Genomic DNA, 24,899 nt, shown 5'->3' on the forward strand with positions numbered 1-24,899 from the left:
ATCTAAGTTTGATGGTGTAAATGGCATAAATATTTATTCACTATAATGAGGCTGTGAATTATACTGTGTGTTTTCTTTGTGTGCATGTGTGTGCGAAGGGGGAGGGCAGGATACCTGGCAATTACCCTTTAAGAGAAGATGGTAGGAAGCTGAATATTCAAATAAAAGTTAGAAATATTTGCAAACAGTAGACACAATACACACATTCAAATACTGTACTTTAGTTTTAAATTTTAATAAAGCATTACTATTTTCTACTCCAAGGCATTGCTTTTGAGATTATTATATATTTTTGAAAATATAGCATAATGATAATACTAGTTATTGTAAACTTTACAAACCACCCAGCAGTATGTAAAGTCAAATTATAAAATACAAGTAAATAACAACTGCAGAACAGAATGTCAGTGTAATGAACACACACTTCGTTTTGACAAAGCACACTGCTTAGGTAAATGATCTGAGTAGTTGTTCATCACTGAGCAATTTGTTAATATGTGTTTCGAGCCAAATAAATGACAGGGAGAGAGAGAGTGACGTCAGAACACGTCATACTATAACCTCCCGGGAGCGGACGGAGGGGTCCGTCGTTGGGATGCGCATGCGCAGACAGAGTGTGCGAGCGGCGGGCCTTGACCTTTCGGGAAAAAAAACCTCACGGACGGTGACAGCGAAACGGATAACAGTCTTCAGTACCTGCTGGACTTTGAAGCTGTGGATTCTGGGACTGTTGGAAAAGGTAAAACATTTTCATTAAAACCTTATTACTGTTTTGTTTTTGTTACTCGTCATTGTAGCTTGCTGTTAATGTTGTGCTAACAGTAGCGATTAGCTAGATACGTTAGCCGTTGATGTCAGCGCAATTTAGTATCCAACTGTTTTCCTAACAAAACCACTGTTATAATTAAGTGAAGCTGCTCCCAGCTAATTTGAACCTTTGGCTTCTAAAATATGTGGTTCAATTGCGTGCTGCGTACATAACCTAATGTCAGCTAGACCGAAATTAAAATTTAATATATTGTTAAAGTCACTAAAATGGCGCCTGAAGCCTGTTGTGGCGTGAGCTCTGTGTCTGCTCTAGAAACTCTGAAATTCTGTAGATCTGAGCCGTACATTAAATACTCACATGAACCTGTACTTTGAATTCTGTATGAGCTGTATAAAATACAGCTATGCATAAGTGTTTTGAATGAATAATTCGATTAGATAACTCTTTATTGTCTAATCAAATTATATAGAAATGAATAGAAATGTGACATGAGAAGGTGTCTTTGACTGTTCCTGCATAACTTAGTTTCGGACTAGTTGACAAGTTATGCTCCGGTCATTTGATGTTTCCAAGATAGATGTTCTTTTGTAATATAGTTAATTTTTTTTTTATATTTCATTTATCCACCATCATACATACAAGCTAAGAAGAGGTCGTTATACTAACAAGAGGTATCAACGCTGGGCCAAAGTTCAGCACATGGTTAAAGTTTGTAATCCAGCCAGGGTGTAAATATCACTCAGCAGCCAGAGCTGAAGCAGGTAGCATCAACAGATAAATCTACTCTACCCGGCTTAAATCACAAGAGCACCTCTGACCAAAAAGCTGTAGATTTTTCTTGTTTGCACAAATTAATCCAGATTCACATTAATTGTGTTCACAGCTCCAACAAAATGAGGAAGAGGAGGGGGAGAAACACAATTAGGTTGAATTACAATTGGATGGAAGGCGAGGACAAGGAGAAGGAAGCTTAGGATGAGGAGGAAGAGAAGCAGCAGGAGCATCTTTAGGGCTCCCTATGATGAGGTTTGTTTCATTAATATGGTCCTCTCACAAAGAAAGATGACTTGTTTTAGTTCACCTACTTCCTGTATTAAATAGTGATGTGCAAAATGTTGTGAAAAACCATGGAGCAGGTATGTATAGTGCATCTGCAGGTAAATGAACATCAAATCTCTAAGACAGACTGAAATCTGTATATTTATCACCCTTATGATAAAACCCACGTCAGCCATTGGTTTATGGACTTTGTATTTTGAAGCCTCAACATTTGCTTTCTTGCTGTTGCTATGTTGGGACCATATTAGGATGAGGGATCAGAATCTGGAGTCATGCACACTATTGTTTCATTTAGTGTGTATTCATAAGATTCGTACAGCAGATCCAAGTTGTGCCTTGAAAACAGGAAAGTCGTCTGCATAGAGGAGAACTGTAATAGCAGGCTTTTACAAAGTGAGGCTTTGTGCACTCGTTTTACTTCTGTCACCCTGTTTTGATGCAGATTTCACTTGAAATCAGGCAAGAACTGGACTTATTTTTTATAATGTGTTCTTGTGAATTAATTGTGTATCGCATATGTTTGATTTGACTTTCTGCAAGACAACAGTCGTCCACTGGCCAAAAAAGTTTTCCAAATACCTCCACGTGATCTAGCCTGGATTTAGAAAAGAATAGCACAAAAAAATCTGCACCTCCTGCTTCAGATGAAATTTGTGTTTCTGTGTTCAGAGGCAGCGGTGAGAAGGGAGACCTCGGCTCATCCAGCTGGAGAGCCTGACCAGGACGAGTCGAACATTAACTCAGCTCTTCCAGGGCACCCTGCAGACTCGGCTGTTGGCAACAACGAGGGATGACGTGAACGCCAAACAGGAGTCCATCACAGGTCAACTGCAGGTATGCGAGTCAGACCTTCTGAGGAGGGTTTCACTTCTCTCTCTTCTTTATAATTGACTCTTTCCTCTCTCTTTCAGCTCCTTGTCTCAGAGTGGGAGGGGTTTGAAGCACAAAGGGAGGAACTTGTCGTTTGGTTGGCTGATATGGATGTCTGCCTGAGTGAGGTTGACCAGCTGACAGGAAACACCAGTGAAAAACTGAAACAACTGCAGGTGTGGGCTTGTTTTGATATGACATATATTTGATATGATACATACGTCAGAGACATTATCCTAAACTGAACTAACAAAGGACCATGAGTACAACATGAAACGTACATTACATAGCGTAAGGCTGAAGTTCATTGATCATTTTAATCATAAACTTGTTGAAATATTTTTACTGAACATGCAAACATCTGCTGATGAAAATGTGTTGATTTATTGGTCTGTTATGAAGCTATTGCTATTTCTAATGTGTTTTATCACTTTCTGATGTTTTATTAATTAAACAATACATGTATTATTTGTTGTGTTATCTGTAGCTATAGTATTTATATATATTTATTTATAGTATAGCAAATATATTTAATTATTACTGTTTAAAACACTAATATGTGACATGTATTAGTAGTGATGTTGTGCTGAGGGTTAAAATGCCTTTTTGTCTTTTGGTAACTACAAAATGACAATAAACCATTAATATATGTCTATGCTGTGCTAGTATTTATTTTGCCCTACTCAAATTCAATTTATGATGCATTTTATTTTGAAAGATTTAAAATGGTTTTTTAAAGAACCACTCAAAAAAGGTTCTTTAAAATGGTTCTTTTAAAGAACCATTTGAACCATTTTTAAAAAGGTTCTTTGAAAAACCATTAAAGGTGCCCCAAAGAACCATTTCTTGATGGTTCTTTGGGGCACCTTTAAAGGTTCTTCAATGAACCACTGAAAGAAATGGTTCTTTGAAGAACCATTGTTTGAAAGGTTCTTTGTGGCACCAAAAAAGGTTCTTCTATGGCATCAGTCTAAAGAACCACTTTTGGTTCCAGTTGGCACCTTTATTTTTCTGAGTGTAGAGAGGGTGTTGATTACAGACAGTGTTTTCTTTTTTTCTACTCTTGCAGGTGAGCATTCTTACATTGAGTTTCTGTGAACGTGAAGCGTATCAGTCAATGAAAGTAAGAAATGTGGACGATGGGCACATCATAAACATAAACAGGTGCAGTTTTAATTACCGAGGGACAGTAACAGACATGGTTGTGAAGCCTGTAGATATAATCATCAGGTAAATATCTTTTTATAGAATCTTCATCACGATTTAGATAACGATTATGAAGATAACTTTTGCAAACACTGTACAAAGACATTTCAAAGACTGAGGCCATGCCTCTTAACTGGAAGGTTGAATCGGGTTAAGCAGGGATTATACTTTCTTGCATCCGGGAGTCCACTAAGGCCCGCTGCAGTCACAGTCACGTGAATTTCGTCAGACAGCGTGAGGGTCCTTGTAGATGTCCATGTGGCTGCCTGTTTTTTGTGGCGTTACAGGCTGTGGAGAATTGACATTACAGTGCACCAAATATTCATGTTCCATACTTCATGTTTAAGACTTAAATAATTGATGATAAATTATATACACATTTTTGAGACTTTAGACCTGATACAGATTTTCTTGAATCATTCAGCCAGATACTATATGACTGCAATATTAAATAATCAATTTCAGTCAATTAGGCTTTCGTATTAAGTTCTGAGATCTGATCAGAATATGCTGATAAATGCTGATCTTCTTCTGTGGCAGCTTAAGTGGTCATAAAGTTTTTTTCTGCTGCTGATATGATTTTCTACAATGCCACCAAGTACGCTGTAACTGCTCTGACTGAGGGCCTGGGGCAGGAGCTGCATGCAGACTTTGTAGAGACAGAATTTGAACACAGCTCTACAGGGAATATCCTGATAAAGGAGCATAAGGTAAAAGTATTATTCCTACATGTAAGGTACTGTTAAGATGATTATACACATACAAAATATTTGTATTTTATACAAATACTTTTTACTTCTCAGACAGCCTATGAAAGCAATAGATATTGCCAGTGCTGTCATATACGTGCTCAGTGCCCCCTTCATGTTCAGGTTGGTCATTTTCTCTTACTGTTAACCTTTTTTATTGTGACAAATTTTATGTCTGTTATGTTTACTCATAATGAATTCATCAAATTTTTCTTTCAGGTTGGAGACATTCTGTTTGAAGGTGTGTTGCAGGTGAAGCAGAGTTTGTTACCCTGGCAACTACAGTGCAGGAACCCATAATAGCTTTACATTAAAGTGGTGTGATTGATTTGCCTCACTACTCAACTCTGCCAAATTGTAGTCAATTCACAGCAGACTGAAAAGAAAGAAACTCATCCAGCTGTTAACTCTTCTTCTCAAAGCCTCACCTGCTATCTGCTCAGAAGTGCTGTTGACCAACCAGGATTACCCAGGAAAACACTTTAATTAATGACAACTTCCTACTTATTATATTAAATCTTACTTGTTGGATAGTTTTAAACCAGTAAAAGGTTTGTTTTGTTGTTGTTGTTTTTTGTTTTTGTTTTTGTTTTTTTTTACAGTTAAATCAATGTTAACTGGTTAAAACCTTATTGGTTAGACACACACAGTGTGCATTTTCACATCACTGAGAAGAGGCTACTGGTATGAAAACCTTTCAGTCAAACCTAAAAAGTACTCTCTTGATTTGTGTGATATGCAGCAGACAGTGATATTTCGGCAGATAAAGGATATATGGAATATCCTCCATCAGAAATCATTTTCATAGCTTTTTCGTGCAAACTATTAGCAAGAGCTACAGTTACATTTTGGAGTTGGAGTTTTAAGTTGCAAACTGTAGTAGGTGTGTGAAAAGTAAATTTACATTGTGTAGCTGGTTAGATATTTTTGTTTCATATTTTGCCTTTGTCTTTTTTACACGACTGTACTACGACCTCTAGTGGTTAACATTATAATGGAAGTTAAAGCAGAGCTGGTTTGGTTTCAAAAACTGGCAGCAGAGTGCTGGCCAGCCCTTTCAAGTGTGACTTGACCAAATAGCAGGAAATTCTGTCCACGACTGTACTACGATCTCTAGTGGTTAACATTGTAATGGAAGTAAAAGCAGAGCTTTGAAATGCAAAATGATGATGAACTTCAGTGGTCTGTTTTCTTGGGACATTTGTGCTCTTCATTAACAACCAGCCATGGTTTAATTTCCATACATCAGTATTGCCATGTTTATACCAGTGTTATCTTATTATGAGTGAACTGCTTGTTTAAAATGCAATTAAAATGAAAGTTCAATAAGTCACAGTAAAAAACATGAAATAACAGAAAATCACAAATCTGAATATGCAGAGAGGCATCTGAGAAGAGAAAGAGCTTAGCCGTCATGATGTGTGTCGGTCTACCAATCTACAGACAAACTCGACATGTCTTTTCTCCACAAGTCTTCCTCAAACAGAAATCATATTTAAAATAAACCAACTACTACTGCCACAAATAATAATAATAATGATAAGGAGGTTTATTCTGCTGTGTCATGCTGACATGAGACCAAGAAACTGGGCGGGCAGCCAGTTTATCCTACTGTAAATACATTAATAAAACCGGTTAGTTACAATTCATCTTCCATTATAACACTGTAAACCTGACTATGTAAAATGTAACAATTTTTGGTGTAGTGTTTTATTTTATATGGGTTATTTATGGAAGCTCGTCCCCCGTCAAAAATAAAAACTACAACAAACAACAAACAACCTTCATGGTCCAAAATTCAACTTCCTCAGAAGTTTGGATTTATTGGAGTCACAATTCTGGTATAAAGTAATACCAAATAATGCCTTCTTTCCTTCTTTGTTGTTGAGCTGTGTAATGTGAAATGCTTATGACCTTCACAAGTTTTCCATTTCTGCAAATTCACTCACTTTAGTCTTTATTGTCGCAGTCACGGTGTATGGTGCATAGAAGGAGAGTGTGCTGACACAACTATGATATTTTAGTTTGAGATAATAACTTTTGTTTGATAAAGAACTTGCTTTGTAGCCAGTGATTCAGCTGAAATGAAGTGGTTAATCAGTCAATGCGTTCCATTCGTTGGCGTCCCGTGAAGTCTGCACCGGGACTTAAGACGTTCCAATATATATATCTATAGATGGATGGTTAACAGGCACAAGACAGTTGGCGCTCACTGTCACTGAGACTCCTCATCACTCTCTTCATACTTTTGGTGCTTTCGTCTGTGTAGCAGGTTACCGGTGTCTGTGATGGAGCGCTGGCGGGGCAGAGTAGCTCTGGTGACCGGAGCCTCAGTCGGGATCGGTGCGGCTGTAGCGGTAGAGCTGGTCCGGCTCGGCATGAAAGTGGTGGGCTGCGCCAGGGACGTCAGAAAACTCCAGGTTTGTTCTGAACTAACAAACTGGATTTCAACAGAGATTATTTAATGTAAAACTCTAATGAAAAGGAATTTTTAATATGAAGCTCTGTCAGGCAAACATCATATTGGGGCTGTCGAGCAGACAGACCCTTTGTTTTACTGTGAATAAATTATAAATACTTTAATTCTTAAAACAGGTGCATTAGTTTATGATAAAGACATTGGAGGGGAGTTATTATTTCCATCTATGCACCAAACCGATTTCAGCTGAAATGGATGGAGCAATAACAAATTGCATAAGGCAATCCTATTGATGTACGCTTCAAAGAAGAAGAGTTGAGAGAAGCAAAAAATAAAGAAACAAATAAAGAAAAACATAGTTTATGTGGTATATATTGGTCTATATGCATGGGTTTCATCTTGATGAATGGAGCTGTCCAAATCCACAAAGAGCAGTAAACCTCAGGTCAACAGCCACAGCACAGGTCAGCTGATCACAACCTGTACACAAAGAAATCTGCTGGAGCTTATTATGATTAATTTACTCATGCTGCAATGATATATATAAAAAAAAAAAAAACACCCAGCACGCCCCTGTGGGCGGTTTATCCTTCAAGCTCGGGTCCTCTACCAGAGGCCTGGGAGCTTGAGGGTCCTGCGCAGTATCTTAGCTGTTCCCAGGACTGCGCTCTTCTGGACAGAGATCTCCGATGTTATTCCCGGGATCTGCTGGAGCCACTCGCCTAGCTTGGGAGTCACCGCACCTAGTGCTCCGATTACCACGGGGACCACCATTACCTTCACCCTCCACATCCTCTCGAGCTCTTCTCTGAGCCCTTGGTATTTCTCCAGCTTCTCGTGTTCCTTCTTCCTGATATTGCTGTCATTCGGAACCGCTACATCGATCACTACGGCCGTCTTCTTCTGTTTGTCTACCACCACTATGTCCGGTTGGTTAGCCACCACCATTTTGTCCGTCTGTATCTGGAAGTCCCACAGGATCTTAGCTCGGTCATTCTCCACCACCCTTGGGGGCATCTCCCATTTTGACCTCGGGACTTCCAGGTTATACTCGGCACAGATGTTCCTGTACACTATGCCGGCCACTTGGTTATGGCGTTCCATGTATGCCTTGCCTGCTAGCATCTTGCACCCTGCTGTTATGTGCTGGATTGTCTCTGGGGCATCTTTACACAGCCTGCACCTGGGGTCTTGCCTGGTGTGATAGACCCCAGCCTCTATGGATCTTGTGCTCAGAGCTTGTTCTTGTGCTGCCATGATTAGTGCCTCTGTGCTGTCTTTCAGTCCAGCTTTGTCCAGCCACTGGTAGGATTTCTGGATATCAGCCACCTCCTCTATCTGCCGGTGGTACATACCGTGCAGGGGCCTGTCCTTCCATGATGGTTCCTCGTCTTCCTCCTCTTTCTTGGGTTTCTGCTGCCTGAGGTATTCACTGAGCACTCGGTCAGTTGGGGCCATCTTCCCAATGTATTCTTGGATGTTCGTTGTCTCATCCTGGACTGTGGTGCTGACACTCACCAGTCCCCGGCCCCCTTCCTTCCGCTTAGCATACAGCCTCAGGGTGCTGGATTTGGGGTGAAACCCTCCATGCATGGTAAGGAGCTTTCTTGTCTTTATGTCAGTGGCTTCTATCTCCTCCTTTGGCCAGCCTATTACCCCAGCAGGGTACCTGATCACGGGCAGGGCGTACGTGTTGATGGCCCGGATCTTGTTCTTACCATTCAGCTGACTCCTCAGGACTTGCCTGACCCTCTGCAGGTACTTGGTGGTTGCAGCTTTTCTAGCGGCCTCTTCATGGTTCCCATTCGCCTGTGGGATCCCCAAGTACTTGTAACTGTCCTCTATGTCTGCAATGTTGCCTTCTGGTAGTTCAATCCCCTCAGTTCTGACTACCTTCCCTCTCTTTGATACCATCCGACTACACTTCTCCAGTCCGAACGACATTCCAATGTCATTGCTGTATAGCCTGGTAGTGTGGATCAGTGAATCGATGTCTCGTTCACTCTTGGCATACAGCTTGATGTCATCCATGTACAGGAGGTGGCTGACAACTGCTCCGTTACGTAGTCGGTATCCGTAGCCAGTCTTGTTAATGATCTCACTGAGGGGGTTCAGGCCTATGCAGAACAGCAGTGGGGACAGAGCATCTCCTTGGTAGATCCCGCACTTGATGGTGACTTGTGCTATGGGCTTGGAGTTGGCCTCTAGTGTTGTACGCCACATCCCCATTGAGTTCCTGATGAAGGCTCTTAGGGTCCCATTGATCTTGTACAATTCTAGGCATTCCAGTATCCAGCTGTGGGGCATTGAGTCATAGGCCTTCTTGTAATCAATCCAGGCAGTGTACAGGTTGGTCAGTCTGGTCTTGCAGTCTCGGCTGATTGTTCTGTCTACCAGTAGCTGGTGTTTTGCGCCTCTGGTATTCTTGCCAATTCCTTTCTGTGTCCCGCTCATGTATTGACCCATGTGCCTGTTCATCTTAGCCGATATGATGCCTGACAGGAGCTTCCATGTAGTACTGAGGCAGGTTATTGGTCGGTAGTTGGAGGGGACCGGTCCCTTCTTGGGGTCCTTGGGGATCAGGACCGTCCGGCCTTCAGTTAGCCATTTCGGGTGTCTCTCGTTAACTAGCAGCTGGTTCATTTGTGCTGCCAGACGCTCGTGGAGTGCAGTCAGCTTCTTCAGCCAGTAGGCGTGAACCATGTCGGGCCCTGGTGCTGTCCAACTCTTCATACTGGAGACCCTTTCTTGGATATCTGCCACTGTGATGGTTACTGGACCCTGTTCAGGGAGGTCGCTGTGGTCAGCCCTCAGATCCTCTAGCCACTGAGCATTGCCGTTATATATATATATAGCAAATTATATAGCTGATTTAAGCAGGAGATGCGCATGGATATATATAGCAAGTTATATATATATATATATATATATATATATATATATATATATATATATATATATATATATATATATATTTCAGTGACTGCTGCTTATACCACAGGTTAATACACGCTACTGATCCCTGATGGGAGAATCATCAATTTTGCCAACAAAGAAGCCTGGTGGATGTTTGTTTACAGTCTGATGATGGGACATCATGCTCTGCATTTTCAAAGTTTGTCTCCTCATTATTATTCATACCCAGTAATGTGAAGTATGCTCATATCTACTATAACCAACCTGGTGCTCTTCATTTATGGAGGCTGTTGAGTCTGAATGTTGGATGTTGTGTATCTCGTGTTCTCTGGGCTTTGTTGTCCTCAGTCTTTTCGCAGGATCAGAAAACAAAACCAGGAGGCGCGTAAATGTTTCTTCTCCATGATGTTTCTTCAAATGTTTCTTCTGGATGATGATAAGACTGTGACATGTGGTTTTAAAAGCAACACCTTTGGTCTTGTGATGAAGCAAAGCTCAGGAAGAAGTGTGATTAAATGGTACCCACATGTGTGCTGCTGAGAAGGATGTACAGGGGCACCTGCAGCCAAATCCAAGCCTCAGGTTAGTTGTAGTTGCAGAACGCTATAGACTGAGACAGCTGAGGCATCAAATGTTTGATTAAACGGATGAAAAAGAGAAGTTTCTTCCCTATAGTTATCACTTCTTAAAATCTGTAGCAACTTCAAGTCTGTCAGCATGCTGAGCATGCTCAGAATGTGACAATATATTTTTGTTCAATATTTAATTTCTTTCAGTTGCAATTGATAAATGAAAAAATATATATATTCTTATAATTTAGCAAACTAATTTATCAAAAAAAAAATACATATATCTGTATTCGTTTTAATAAATTAATTTGACACCTGTATTGAAAATACCATATTGTATTCATACAGAATCAGTATGGTATCATTGTTTGTCTGCTCACTGATTGTTGAAGCTAAGAGCTACTTTGATCTGTTTAGATCTAAAGTATCCAAAGTTGAGCTCTGATGTTTCTTCACCCCTGTGTGTGTGATATGTGATTTCCTACATGCTGGCAGAGCAGAGCGGCAGTTTGTGCTCACAGATGGTGACGGTGTGGAGAGACGGTGGTGTTTCCTCAGAAGAACCAGCAGAGTCACTTGCTGACTGATGTTCGTCTGCACTGCACAGAGGAAATCAACTGACCGAGGTTTGTCCAGTGACGTGTTATGAAATGTATATTTGTTTTATGCTTACAGATATGTTTTTCTTGACAGAGGCTCTGCAGAGGTTAGACAAAGCAGAGAAAACATGTGCTTTACATTTTACTGTGATTTATTGAGATATTTGTTGCCTGATGTTCAGCAGGAATGGAGAAATAGAATCAAAGGAAGATGTTTTTCCTGTTTTTGTAATGATGTAAGTAAATCTTCAATATTATTTATTTGCTTGGTTATATTAGGAGTGTTTCTGAGTGAGGGGGGAGGAGTCATCATCCAGGTAAAGTGACGTGGATCAGTGGATACACTTGTCTCCCCTTTAAAGGAGACGATCCAAGTCATCCTTAAATGTTAGTGCTTTCAAATACACAAACATTTTAAAGGACAAAAATGAACATCCAACTTTGACTGTAACACAAAATAAATCCTTGCATGTGTGTTTTCAAACTCTCAGATGGGCAGCATATCAGTCTTGGACTGTCTAACCTGCCGGAGCAGCACTGAATGACCACCACACATGAGCATGTTCCTGCAACATTCAGCATCTGATCCTTCATCTGTGTGCTTCTGCTTTTGGTAAGTAGAGTTACCCAACTCCAGTAACTCTAAACACATGCCATCCATTTCTAACGGCCTGGTTACTTCCTGTCAGTTACTGTAGAAACCATGTGGTCACCTGACCTAACAGTGTTTCTTCTTCTTCCCCTTAATGGTCAAGTGTCACATGTCAAACAGCTGGAGAGGAAACTACACCAGCGTACTGAGATGTTTCACCAACACGTGCCAGATGCTGTTCCTTCATGGTGACATCACCAGAGACAGCCCCGCCCACCTCAGGACCTCGCCATTGATCATGATGATTATAATGATGACAGCGAGCGGAACTAAGACTGTAAAAATCCACGACCAGAATGTTTCTTTCTAATTATTAATGAATACTGAGAGCCTCTTTCTGTGTTTTGTATGTTTTGGGGTTGTTTTTTTTTTACCTCATTTGTTACTAACAAAGTTCACAAACTCACACAGTTTACATTCTGTATGTTTCCATCTTTACCAGCCACACTCTAACTGCATTTAAGAAAATAATCCTTAGAAATCGTCGTTTTTCTCTTTTGTAATTGATAATAATTCAGTGAATATACTGCGCTGCTTCCTTCTATTGCGTCACACATTGACGTTTTTCCAGTTATTTTTTACTGCTGTTTGAATTCTCTGTATGTTTGACCCTGTAGACTGTTTGATGGACTGCTTGTCTTCCTGTTTGTAACCGCCGCCTGTTTTTTAATAAAGATTTGGATTTCTGACTTCAACACAGCCTCTGCGTGTCCTCCCTTTGTGTCCTCTTCCTCTGTGAATGTGTTGCATGTGTCACAGATTCATTTTATTAACAGCTCTTCCACCGTGAGTTGCATCAGCATTCATTCACAGCACATTTCAGAAGGATTCAGATTAATACAGTGATCTTATAGTCAGAATGATCCTGACAGAGTGCCACTGTGAATGATCTTTCATCAGGTCAATTTTAAAGCTCAGTATTTCAAAGCAGGATTTATGAAGACTCATACTGGCATTAGGACTAATAATATGTACTTACAAAGTCAAAGTTTTTTAATTATGCTAGAATATTGGAAGACAATCAACTTTTAGTGTTTTCTGCATATTAATTATTCTGAAATAGAGACGTGACCCTAACTGTACAGAAGCACTAAACAACTAACAATCTAACAGACATCATTGGCCTGAGCCGTCATACACAGTGAGTCTGATCCTTTGCTGTGAGAGTCTGACAAGCATGTTTCTGGTCAGTTTGGAAGAAATAAGATCACAATGTTGATCTTTTTTTCAATATTACTTCTCTTTTACAACATAAACTGTGATCAAAGGTACTTATGTTCACAGCATGTAATAATACTGACAGTCCAGGGCATTGTGGTCTGTTGAGCTAGGGTTAGGGTTAGGGTAAGAAATTCAGACATATGTAATCAATATTAAACGTCTCTGATGTGGGCCACTGTCCGCAGTGTTGGGAAATCCATACCAGGCTGGAACGAGTCAAGGTAGGTGAGCATCCACGAGAAGACACAGCAGATGCATCCTACTAATACTGACAGGACCAGGAGACTCCAGAAACCGAGCATCTTCTCTTCAGTGCCATCCTCTCCTGTCACCCTCTCTGCCCGCAGCTCTTTGAGTATGGGGTAGATAAGGGCGCAGAGAAACCCTTATTACTCATTTGTATTATAATTCAATTTTCATGAAATATTCATATTCAGTATCGGTCCTTTTATATTAATAACCACGGATCCACCCAGGCTCATGGTGGGGCAGGGCTCTGTCCTGGGATGCTTGAGTACAAGGTAACGTACACCCTGACCAGGTATCCAGTCTGTCAGAATTGTTTTCAATATTTGGTTCAAAAACATGAGTGACAACAAAAATCCAACTAGGATTCTTGCATATGATGAATGAAGTCTGTCTTTGACTGTATTGTCCAGCTGATCCATCAAACCCCCAGCAGGTGAACCTTATTCATGACATAACACGGCAACAATGTAAAAAATGAAACAGCAACAGTCTAAATGTAAAGTGCATTCTAAAGTCCTCTTCAATAAATCATATGCAAAGAGTCATTCAGGACTGTAAAACGTGAACTACAGAACCCAGAGCCTTCATCATTAAATCTCTGGTTGCTTCATTTTCCTATCCTATATCAGATACTTTAAGGTTAGGTTAGGTAAACTTGCATTCTCATGGTGAGGCAAAATGCTTTATGTGTGTGCGCGTGTCATGAACGGCTATAAAAGGCCTATAATTAAAGAACAAAGCGGGGTTTGAGTTCGAGTTGCGGCAGACTGTCACTACTTGTAAATGGAACGCAGCCTTCCTACGGCGGACAGCTAATAACAGGAATCGGACGCGGTCCACCCAAGTCCACAGCAACCACCATAGCAACCGCCTAGCATGACCTTAAAAACATATTCTGTCTTCATAACTATCAAAAATGTGAAATGATTTGCAAAGTGTGAAAGTGTTACAGCTGCAGAGAGCTATGGTGGTATCTATGGAAGCTGTTTACATAGCTAATAATATACGATGTAACCATGGAGACAGTCACGTGAGCTAGCGGTGCATGTTTACTACAGTGAATAAGGTGATTGCGTGCACACGCTGCAGAGGGTAAAGACATTACTTCAATATTGTTTTATACTGATATATATTTGCCTTCTGTTGACCATCACCTCAGGTTCACCATTACAGTTTCAGCAGACAGATGCACACTGTCTAAATATGAACACATTCAAAAACTCATGTCTCAGAAATAAGCACAGCTGTTCATGTTTGTCATTAGAGTTTTATTTGTAAGAAAATTATGAACTTCATATTGTGCATCAAATAAAAGAACATTTCACAACTCTGAGTCAACAGAAACAGGTAACAGAAATGTCTCTAATGTAGACATGTACAGTGTAGTGTAAGCATTAAAAGATCATAAAGGAAACACTAACATTCATGTGAAACTAATTGTAATAAAAAAAATGAACAGGTGGTTTATAGATGTAAAAGAAAGAATCTGAAAACAACACTTTTTTGGTCTAAGTGATCAAAGTAGAAAACAGAACTGATGTTCAAAAACAAACCGTAGCTGCACTAATATTACACATCTCCATTGTTGTGGTGAACAGACATGTTGCTTTTAAAACCACATGCAGTGTGTGGCCATGACTGTTCACTGAGACCATGAACGCCACTTCGCTGAAGCCTTCGCCTTCTTCTTCTAAATTGGAAGCAGAAGGAGCACAAGCTGCTTTGATCTACTGAAATGAAAAAGCAGAACATCTGAGCTGAAATCATTAAGACAGGAACAAATTCAATGCAGTGTCTCAGGTGGCTTAGCCTGTTACAACTGTTGATACAAGCTAAATACGGTTAACACACAGTGTCAGGGAGCTCCAGTGTGGGAACTAGTGGCTTTAGGTTTGTAGTCATTTAACTTTCATCCATTCATTCATTTAATTCAGGAGGAAGAAATGCCAGGTTGGTGCAGGCTGGTTACATGCATTTGGTCCCATGCTGTCTTTAACTAAATGACTTGGTTCACTTTATGGCTGGGCTGTATGTGGGGTTATATCATGTTATTTGGGCAGGAGTACCTGTCCTCTGTTAGACTTAGAAAGTTTCTCCATAAGTAGAGTTTCTAACTCTTCTAGCACATCTGTGGCTGACAGCTTTTTGGTGGCTCTTTTTACCCCACACTGGTTGTGAGTGTGTAAATAGCCCCACTAGTTCTTTTGGGTTGCAGTTAACTTGGGAGGAAGAGGTGGGTCTGCCATGACTAGAGGAATAACAATTATCTGGGATATATAAATTTCATAATGCATGCATATATCTCTATAAACCTGGCCTGTGGGCTGCCATTTTTACATTCAGTTATTTCTTTGTTGAATCTAAATAATGAATGTGTTACAGTTAAACTGACACTGATCAGTGTAAATGGCTCATTGGGACACAGAAACCTTTAAATTAAACCTGATATCGAGTGTCAAACAATATCAAAGCTGTAAAAGCTGTTTACAGTCAGAATTTATAAAACTATGATTGTAAATAAATTCAAACAAGTGAGCTTTTCTCTTTGTGCTGAATATCAACACTATGATTTCTTAGACTGTAAGCGTTACTTTAGCACAACCAGTTGTAGAAGCCGTCACTCCAAATGTCTTTGATAACAAGAAAAAAATACCTTTTCAGTCCACGGCCTGAAGTTCTTCTCCGACATCTTCTGCCATCAGCTTTGTCTGCTGGTTTGAAGACAATAAACCACAAAAAAGATGATTTAGTCACTTTGTCTGTGTCATGCAGCTCGAATGTGTCGTGTAACGATGTTGAATAGCCGTCGTTATCCCTCTGCTGTGTCAGTAGGATTGTACTGTACAGCATCTCATTGATATGTGAGGAATGCTAATGTAAATCTCCATTTGCACTATTTGCCTATTTTGCACCACTATGCCTCCTTACTTGAATATTGTATATTGTATATTGCATAGCTTTTTTTTTTTTGTTATACGTAAAATTGTATTGTATTTATTTAAATTTTTACTTTTAAATTATTTTATTTGCATTTTTCTAATCACTAGGGTTTGAGAGTAACGCAATTTCTATTCTCTGTATGTCCTGTACATGTGGCAGAATTGACAATTAAAGTTGACTTGACTTGACTTGAAACACGATAACAGACTTACATCATTAAAACATAAAGGACAGGAGATATTTAGATATTTTTATATTTATATTACATTTTATAGCTGACGGATATTACTAAATAGATAGAATTTACTAAATAGCTGGATGAACATGAAAAATATGGCTATAATAACAAATGACCATGAGAGCCAGTAGAATTAATTCAACTGGACACTTAAAAGATGTCCTTAAATGCTCTTTAAGTGGCAGAACAGATGAACAAACAGTTAATCGCTTACTTGAGATGAAATCTGCTCAGCTACTTTGAAAACAGCTAAGTGGTTCCTCCTTTAACAGGATGACTGCTCAGGGGTAAGGCCATCATGCAGTCCAGCAACCTTTATGGTTCTGCTTTGATTCACCAGGAACTATTAGGGAAACCTTCCAGCGCCTCCTGTGAAAGACACAGACATAAACACAAACATTTATTAACATGTTCCACAGTCTTCCAGTTTGATTTTCTCATCCTGTGGACAACAACGTACATGGATGCAGGTTTATTGTTAACTTTTGTAAGGTTTATTTAGTGAACATATCCAGCTGCAGCTCCACTGTGATCCTGGATAAGCACTTAAGGAAATGTGTCAATAAATGGACAAACATCAACTTACTATATTTATCCAAACAGATGGGACCAATAATGCTTCACTGAGTTAGAGACTTTAACGTCTCTTCTATGTAAGAATGTCTCGTGCTGATAGACCTGCAAACTTGACAACAAAGGTTTTTCAGACTACATGTAGCTGTCCTCTATGTCAGCTCACACATTTACATTTATGTCACACTTATTTCTGCTTTCCCATTTTATAATTATTACTTACATTTTGATTAGATACCTTGAGTTTGTAAATGATCAGATTACATAATTGGAATACAATGTATCCAATTCAGGGTTGCGGGAGGATGAAGCCTATCCCAGCTGATACAGGACAAAGACAGGCTGCCAGTTTATTGCAGGGCTAACACGATATGTGTAACAGAAAATCCACTTAAATGTTTGATATTTCTTATAATAATCATAATTATGACTATTATTTAAAGGTTTCTTTATAAATACATTTTGATTTTTTATAACCTCTAAAACATAAACCTGAGCTGTTTCAGATTCTGATCTCTGACCTCAGTGACCTGGCTGTGTCCTCACTGCAGCTCCCTCTTGGAAGTACGTCTGCTTCTTGTCTACCCCCAGTGTTGACCGCCTGCCCTTGATATCACGTACTGTACCTGAGGAACAAAAAAGGACAAACACTTGCCTTCATTTAAGAAGTACATTCATACAGAGGTAATCTATGGAAACACACTAGTTCACCCTTTGGGAGAAATCAGCTCCTGTGAAACATTTCTGTAAATGAACATCATGTGGAAAATGAATGAAATGAGTTCTTCAGGTGACTCAGCAGTCCCACACTGACAAATGACATCTAGTTAAACTATTAAGCATATTTGCTCTTCTGAAATCTGTGTTAAACAACAACAAACATAAATTAGTAACAAAAATACAGCTGAGTAGAGGCTTTACAAACCACCAGCAGCCATAATGCTAAATTTTAATCTTCAAATGTTTCTGAGCCGTCTTCAACCTGCTTTTAACACATTAAAGTCCCACAGTCAATGCAGCCTGACTCAATCCTAGATGTTCAGCACAGAGACACAGAGGTACCGTTTAAAGTTTAGTGATAACCTGAGTCACTGATCATTTGCAGTATTACAGAGTCTGGCAGTCTTTGCATGATGTCCACGTCACTGTAAGTTTCTAGCTCACTCTCAGGCGTGACAGGTGTGCCAGCAGTAAAGAGTAATAATAGCCTGCATCCTGAGGTTTGTCATGCAGGATTAAAGGAGCCAGGCTTTGTTCACACAGCTAGGATTGTATTTTACACTGACCCTGGGTCAGTATAAGTATCATACAGTTTAAACGAAGCACTGAAACTTGCACATATTTATTATAGATGCACTGAAGCTAATCGAGATATTTGCTGTCAATCTGTGGCTGCGATTAAACACTTTACTGGAAACTTTATTAACTAGTAACTTCATCAGTCATGACAGAAGCTAATATTTCTGTGCTAACATCGTTTAACCAGTAACAGCTTTACTAAGCTAACGTTTACACCGTAACTTTAAGCTAGCACCATAAAGACGGTAAAACACGTAATAATATCTACAAATGCATCGTAAAGCTGTTATATTAGCACTCGGTGTATTACTAAGAGAACCACATTAACATTACTGACACTCGCTGACTTTTAATAGTCATTCTATAAATGCTGTCCGTGTAAATGGTCTTACCTGTAAACACTGCATATCCACCGGATTCCAGCCAGAGTGGATTCTGGAGTCTTCCACGCTCCTGTTAGTGATCCTCCATCTGGATGGATGAGAACAACCTTCTGAACAATCTAGCAGGAGATGGCCCATATCTATGGGACTGGTTTGTGCTAATAACGCCCATTGTATGGACTGATAACAGCCGAAGCGGGTGAATAAAGTCACCCAGTAGCTAGCTGTGCCATTACCCAGCATACATCACTCCCTCCGTAAATGCAATAAACGATACAAAAGCATCGTTCTACCTGTTTTTCAGGTAGTTGTTTACATTATATAATTTATTGTGTTCTGTATACGTCACTACAATGTGATTTGGAAAATGTCTAAATATACCGACAGCAGGCACTTCCGCAGCAATCTCTTCAATCGGAGGACCCTTCACGTCAATTCCCAACGCGAGAGGGGTACCCTGCGCGTCCATAAGTGCAGCAGAGGGAGCCTGACCATGCGTCACACGTTTGACGAGTTGGGAGTGAGAACGTGTTGTATGTTCTCATCCCTGAGGAGAAACTGTTGCATCTTTCATTTGTAGCCTCCTTTCAAAACAGTCTGTGAAACATTTACCATATCTGTGTTTTTTTCATCTCAGTGAGAAGTTGCAGCATGTCACCTTAATGTACCTTAATGTAATTTTTACTGACTTTATGTACTCATGAAAACACTGTATAACATTTTACTGATAATTTTCACTAAGGAATAAAATAAAAGGATTTTCAGGGAAATTTCTTTCATTGCAGTGCTCTTGTTGTGGTAAAGGATTTTAATGTGCTGTTTGTAATAGGACATTTAAATAAAAATGTCCTGTGGAGAATATCCAGTACACAAATATTTATATAAGAATAAAAACAAAGAATATATTTAAGGTAAAAGCAAAATATCTGAAAAAATTACAACAATTTCAATAAAATTACTTAAATATATTGTAATTAAGGTAAGTATAATACATTTTTTTTTTTATATCTGCATAGACAAAACACCCAGAAGAATTACTATAACTAACTAGATAGCCAAGGAATTCCACCCTGTCTTTGGTTGAATACATATCAGAAAAACTGTTTCATTTCTTTCAGACACTGCTTACAGTACTTAGCAAATATAACATAAGCTGTCAAGGGGGGGTGGAAATCATGGAGCAACTGGGTAACTGGGAGGTATCCTGGGGGAACTCCCAGGTCTGGACCCCTGCATTACTGAGCTCCTGGACAGCCTGAGTTGCAACCTGGTGGCATCACATGGACAGAAATATATTGTCCCTGAAGTGTTCTGTTGGTTTTCTCTCAGGTGAATCTGGGGCCATTTGGCGGTATCAATTTATGCTCTTTATGTTCCTCCTTGCACAAAGGAGCAGATACCTGTCCAGCTAATGTTTTAAGGACCTACTGTCCTACTGTCTGTGCTTAAGGCTGTACACCCCGGGGTTTTGCTTTGCTTGTTTTCTGCTTTGTAATTCTCTTGCTAAATGTCTGTATGTATTTTTCCTGCTGTTCATATGATTCAGTGTATTAAACTCTGTTCCAAGAATTCTACTCTTTTCCAGAGCATCTTTTTGAGTGTCTTGATTTTAATTGGATCTAAAAGGGTTGGATCTCCACATCGTTGGTGGGAGAAGATTATCATGATGGCTTCAAAATTTGCGACCACAAAAGGTTTCCCTGAACAGAAACCCCATAATTCATGGGTTGTTTTATCATTGCCGCTCTAGTGCACCTGTTGTTAATTAACACCAAATGAGATTAACTTACCAGATCTTATCACAGAGCGGTGTAGTTACAAACTCAGCTGCAGGGAGCAATACCAGATGAAATGACTAACATGCCTATTGTTTATTAGTTATTAACCTTTCCCCCTTTATGTACTAGGTGAAGGGGCAGTTATGCTGACGCAAACAGACCAAAGATGAAGAGCTGTTGTCAGCCTGTGAAGTTTTCAGGGACTAGCATTTGAGTTATTGTGGAAAATTTACCTACTAGGCAGTCTTTATGGAGAACACAGTATCAAGTTTATGTAGTGTGCATAGCAAATTCTGTTGGTGGGCTGTTTTGTATAATGAGATGAACCCACAGGTAGAGCAAATAACTGCTACAGTTATGTATGACGCCAAAGGTCATGAAGAAGTTACTCTCACAACTTGGCATCCATCCTTGCAACACTTCTGGTTACTTATTTGGGCAATTATTTTGAAGCAGTATCTAAATTAAAGTTAATTGTACTGGTCATAGGAGCTGCATGTATAGAATCACCAGTGAAATCTGATTGAAGAGGAAACAATGGTTGACTATGCTCCAAAATAAAAGATAAACTTCTACCACCATCTTTGCTGTTGAATAGATATCAATTCAGAGTTCCTTCAGTGCCTCATCTCTCTCTCATTCTGTGCTGATTTAAGCAGGAGATGCGCATGGATGACCAAATTAAACAGAGACTGATTTGCCATAAACATATTAAAAAGTAAAGTGAAGTTTTTCTGAATTTAAGAGCATATATAATGTGTGTTTGAATAATGTGTGTCTGTTTATCAGTCTACTCTTAAACTGTACATGTCTTTGTGTATTCAAAAAGAGATCTCGTTCTCAAAGACAATATATTTAAATGTCGGATTAAATACTCCTACTACTTCTACTACTGCTAATGCTATCATGATGATGGAGTTTTTTTCTGCTGTGTCATGCTAACATGAGAGAGAGACTGGGTGGGCAATTAGTTTGTCTTGCTGCAAAGAAATGAATAAACCAATTATTTACAATTTATCATCCATTTTTGTAAATATGACTCTGTGAAAAAGTTCACTGTTCACAACTGGTTTATAAATGACCAGGTTTATTCCAGTTTAAAACTACGGTGTTATGTTAAAACAGCATTTATGTGTTCAACTTTACAATGCAAGTCTTGTTGGATGTAGTTATTTATTTTTTGTTTACATAAAAACAAAACAAACCTTAGAAACTTGAATAAAGTTCATGCTCACAGGTGTACACACGGGTGATCACACCCACAAACTACACCCTTTTTGGCTCCTACCTCAAAGCACACTGTGTTCTGTTGATCTTATGTGCTGCACAATAATGTTTAATATTTAGTATTTACTGTCATATTCCCATATATCATTGTGATGTTGTTTATTCTATTACTCTTGTTCTCTTCTGCTTGTTTTCTTTTTTCTTTCTCAACAGGTGATCTAGGTGATTGATATATGCATTTTTTCTCTGCCCGTTCTGTTGGTTTTTGTCTTTTTCCCTTCTCCCCCGTCCCTCTTCTCAGCTGTTTTTCTTTCCCTCTTTCTTTCTCCCCTTCTTTCCTCCAGTCAAGTCTGTCCCGTATTCAGCAAGTGAAAATAAAATAAACAATAAAATGTGAATCAAATGGACCATTATGGCAAGGCTGGGATGGTCAATTTGGTAAAGTAAATCCGTTGGGCATCTTTCTTTGCCTTTAGACAATAATTCTGATGGCAAAAGAGCCAAACGGGACAGGCAAAAAAAAAAAGAAAAGAAAAGAAACTTGAATAAAAAACTAAACAATATTCAAAGCTCTTTCCCCTTAAATTTAAACTTCTACCACATTCTTTGTTGCAGCATAGATTTTGATTCAGGATTCTTTTAGTGACACTTTCTCAGTCTATGGTGTTAGAGAGGAAACACCGATGATGGTCACAAACACATTATTATCCATTTATTGGACATTAAAGTGAAGCAACAGGTATAACTTACTCTGTAGACGTTATTGTGGCAGTGCAAGGTACAAAGAACTGTGCAGGGAGTACTAAAACAAGTATGATATGGAATCTTGAGATAAGAGATTTTGTTTGATTTAGCTTGGCAGTGTAACGAATAACAAGTGTTTAATCAATCACTGCTTTCCATTCATTGGCGTGAAGGCTGCACCAAGACTTGCAACATCTTTCTGTAATATATATATATATATAGAGAGAGAGATAGCTCACTTTAAAGGACAGTTTGAGCTCAAGGGTGACTATCCTGGAGACCCAGCGTCCCTCTCTTCATACTTGTTTTTCTTTCTTGCGTGTAGCAGGAATCCAAGCTGTGATGGAGCGCTGGCGGGGCAGAGTGGCTCTGGTGACCGGAGCCTCGGTCGGCATTGGGGCGGCTATAGCCGTAGAGCTGGTCCGACTCGGTATGAAAGTGATGGGCTGCGCCAGAGATGTTGGAAAAATACAGGTTTGTTCTGAAGTGAAAGACTCATATAATTTTTGATATGCAAATCATTTTTAATTGTGTCAGGCTGGAATGAGGTTATGGTTATGAAGGGTCTTGAAGGTAATCAGATGAAACTTGTATGCCATTCAGAATTTCATAGGGAGCCAGTGACATTCCTGAAGGATATGGATGATGTGCTGGTATGCGGGCAGCGCAGTTTTGAACCAGTTGAAGCTTATGGAGGGATTTTTGGGGGAAACCATGCAAGAGAGAATTACAATAGACAGTGTGGGATGTAACTATACTATGATCAAGAAAGGATACAGACTGGGTGGAAAGAGAAGGATACAATCGGTCCGTGTTGCGTAGATGGAAATAGGCAGAACAAGTGAGATCATTAATGTGAGATTTATAAGATAGTGAGCTGTCTAGGATGATGCCAAGACTCTTAACCTAAAGTGAATGGAAACTGTGGAGATTTCAATAGTGAGAATGAAAAGATTTGCCTTTATTCCCAATATTGGGAATAAATAGGCATATTTGTGCACATTTTTGTATATTCAATCCTGGAATTCAGTTCAGTAGATGAGTTTGAGATGAGGAGGAAGAGGGTGACATTTTATTAAGATGCCAGTGGCGCTCACTCGTTTCATTTCTTTGGTAAAGAGGACTCCTCCTCCAAGGATAAAACACAGATGTGATCCTGAAATCAGATAAAAAATATGTTGGTAAATGCTGACCTAGTGAAATGTTCTTCTGTTGTAGTGTGGGTGGACATCATGTCTATCCCGTTCCCGATTTACATTTCTACATGGCGACCAAGTTCGCTGTAACCGCGCTGACTGAGGGCCTGAGGCAGGAGCTGCGTGCAGAAAAAACTCATATCAGAGCCACGGTAAGGTTTTAAAGAACACTGATAAACCCAAAAAGTGCCCTTAAAACCAATTTCAGCTGCTATGAGACACATTTACAATACTTTCCGAAGTCGACACACAATCACACTTCTTTTACCTTTGTTTTTCTTTTGTTTTTTACAGAGCCTCTCTCCTGGTTTAGTGGACACAGAATTTGTATCACGGCTCCACAGCAATGAACCTGAAAAAGTAGCTGCTATGTACAGTGAATTTAAGGTATAATTATTAATCTCACAGTTTATAGATTGTTAATATGATTACTCTGATAAAAGTTATTAAGCATTTTTCACTTCTCTGACAGCCTTTGGAACCAAAAGACATTGCCAGTGCTGTCACATACGTGCTCAGCGCCCCGCCTCATGTTCAGGTTTGTAGGTTTTCTCTTATTTTCAACTTTTTAAATGTTCACTTATTGAATTTAGCTCATTAATATTGTAAATATCACCAGATTACTCAAAATAAGATAATATTTCTATAACTTTCCTTTCAGGTTGGCGACATTAACTTTGAAGCTGTGTAGCTGGTAACACAGTGCAGGCACACAATCCAGCCTCCACAACAAAGTGGTGTGAAACTCCTGACTGCTCAACACTACTCTCCATTTATCCTCTGCTAAGAAAAAATAAATAAAAACCACCAACCATTACTGAGCACATTCCTACGTGATCCTAAAATGATAAAAAGCCAAGTCAAAGTTGAATTTTTCATCAAACAGAACTGTCAAAATGACTGTGAGAAAATTACCAAAATAAATTTTTCTAATGCGAATGAAGAAAGACTTGAGAATGTTTTTGTTCAATTCAGATGCACACTGACCTAAACTGAAATTGAACTCAACAGAATTAACAATAAACTGTTCTTATTAACTATGCCCTAGAGACTGGTAAGTGGCCTTTGTTCATTAATCTATGTTCTCCAACCAGTTGGTGAATGGTTGCTGGAAGTTTTTGGCAGTCACTAGGTAAAATTCGGGGCAAGGAGGTATATTGTGCTGTACTAAAAACTCTGTTGTGGTTCCTTTGTACGGTAGCAGATTTCTGCACTCTCCAACAGTTTGTGTGGATGATGCAAA

At 39.3% G+C, this 24,899-nt stretch overlaps 1 protein-coding gene and 3 long non-coding RNA genes across 7 annotated transcripts; 3 read left to right on the top strand and 1 right to left on the bottom strand.

Annotated features, from left to right (window-relative positions):
* Nucleotides 1-594: 594 nt before the first annotated feature.
* LOC113036388 (uncharacterized) lies at nucleotides 595-3,354 on the top strand. Its single transcript, XR_003274445.2, has 4 exons — nucleotides 595-739; nucleotides 1,653-1,795; nucleotides 2,498-2,662; nucleotides 2,740-3,354. It is a non-coding gene; the product is annotated as an uncharacterized LOC113036388 (long non-coding RNA).
* Nucleotides 3,355-3,766: 412 nt separating this feature from the next.
* Nucleotides 3,767-24,603, top strand: LOC113035705 (dehydrogenase/reductase SDR family member 11-like). Its single transcript, XM_080288799.1, has 5 exons — nucleotides 3,767-3,862; nucleotides 23,679-23,808; nucleotides 23,951-24,043; nucleotides 24,129-24,194; nucleotides 24,318-24,603. The coding sequence occupies exons 1-5, from the start codon at nucleotides 3,816-3,818 to the stop codon at nucleotides 24,345-24,347; spliced, it is 366 nt and encodes a 121-aa protein (XP_080144925.1). The 5' UTR covers nucleotides 3,767-3,815; the 3' UTR covers nucleotides 24,348-24,603.
* On the top strand, nucleotides 10,073-12,573 carry LOC145420218 (uncharacterized). 2 transcript variants are annotated; one of them, XR_013901527.1, is made up of 5 exons: nucleotides 10,073-10,570; nucleotides 11,058-11,183; nucleotides 11,436-11,543; nucleotides 11,648-11,769; nucleotides 11,912-12,573. It is a non-coding gene; the product is annotated as an uncharacterized LOC145420218 (long non-coding RNA). The 2 variants fall into 2 exon arrangements; XR_013901526.1 differs by having other exon boundaries at nucleotides 11,053-11,183; nucleotides 11,912-12,572.
* Nucleotides 14,526-19,231, bottom strand: LOC113035709 (uncharacterized). 3 transcript variants are annotated; one of them, XR_013901332.1, is made up of 6 exons: nucleotides 19,093-19,231; nucleotides 18,721-18,799; nucleotides 17,551-17,655; nucleotides 16,671-16,825; nucleotides 15,932-15,989; nucleotides 14,526-15,008 (listed from the first exon to the last, which is right to left on the bottom strand). It is a non-coding gene; the product is annotated as an uncharacterized LOC113035709 (long non-coding RNA). The 3 variants fall into 3 exon arrangements; XR_013901333.1 differs by having other exon boundaries at nucleotides 19,097-19,226; XR_013901331.1 differs by lacking the exon at nucleotides 19,093-19,231 and having other exon boundaries at nucleotides 18,721-19,086.
* Nucleotides 24,604-24,899: the final 296 nt, after the last annotated feature.

Source organism: Astatotilapia calliptera, chromosome 14 (genome assembly GCF_964374335.1).
Source record: "Astatotilapia calliptera chromosome 14, fAstCal68.1, whole genome shotgun sequence".
Taxonomy (NCBI): domain Eukaryota; kingdom Metazoa; phylum Chordata; class Actinopteri; order Cichliformes; family Cichlidae; genus Astatotilapia; species Astatotilapia calliptera.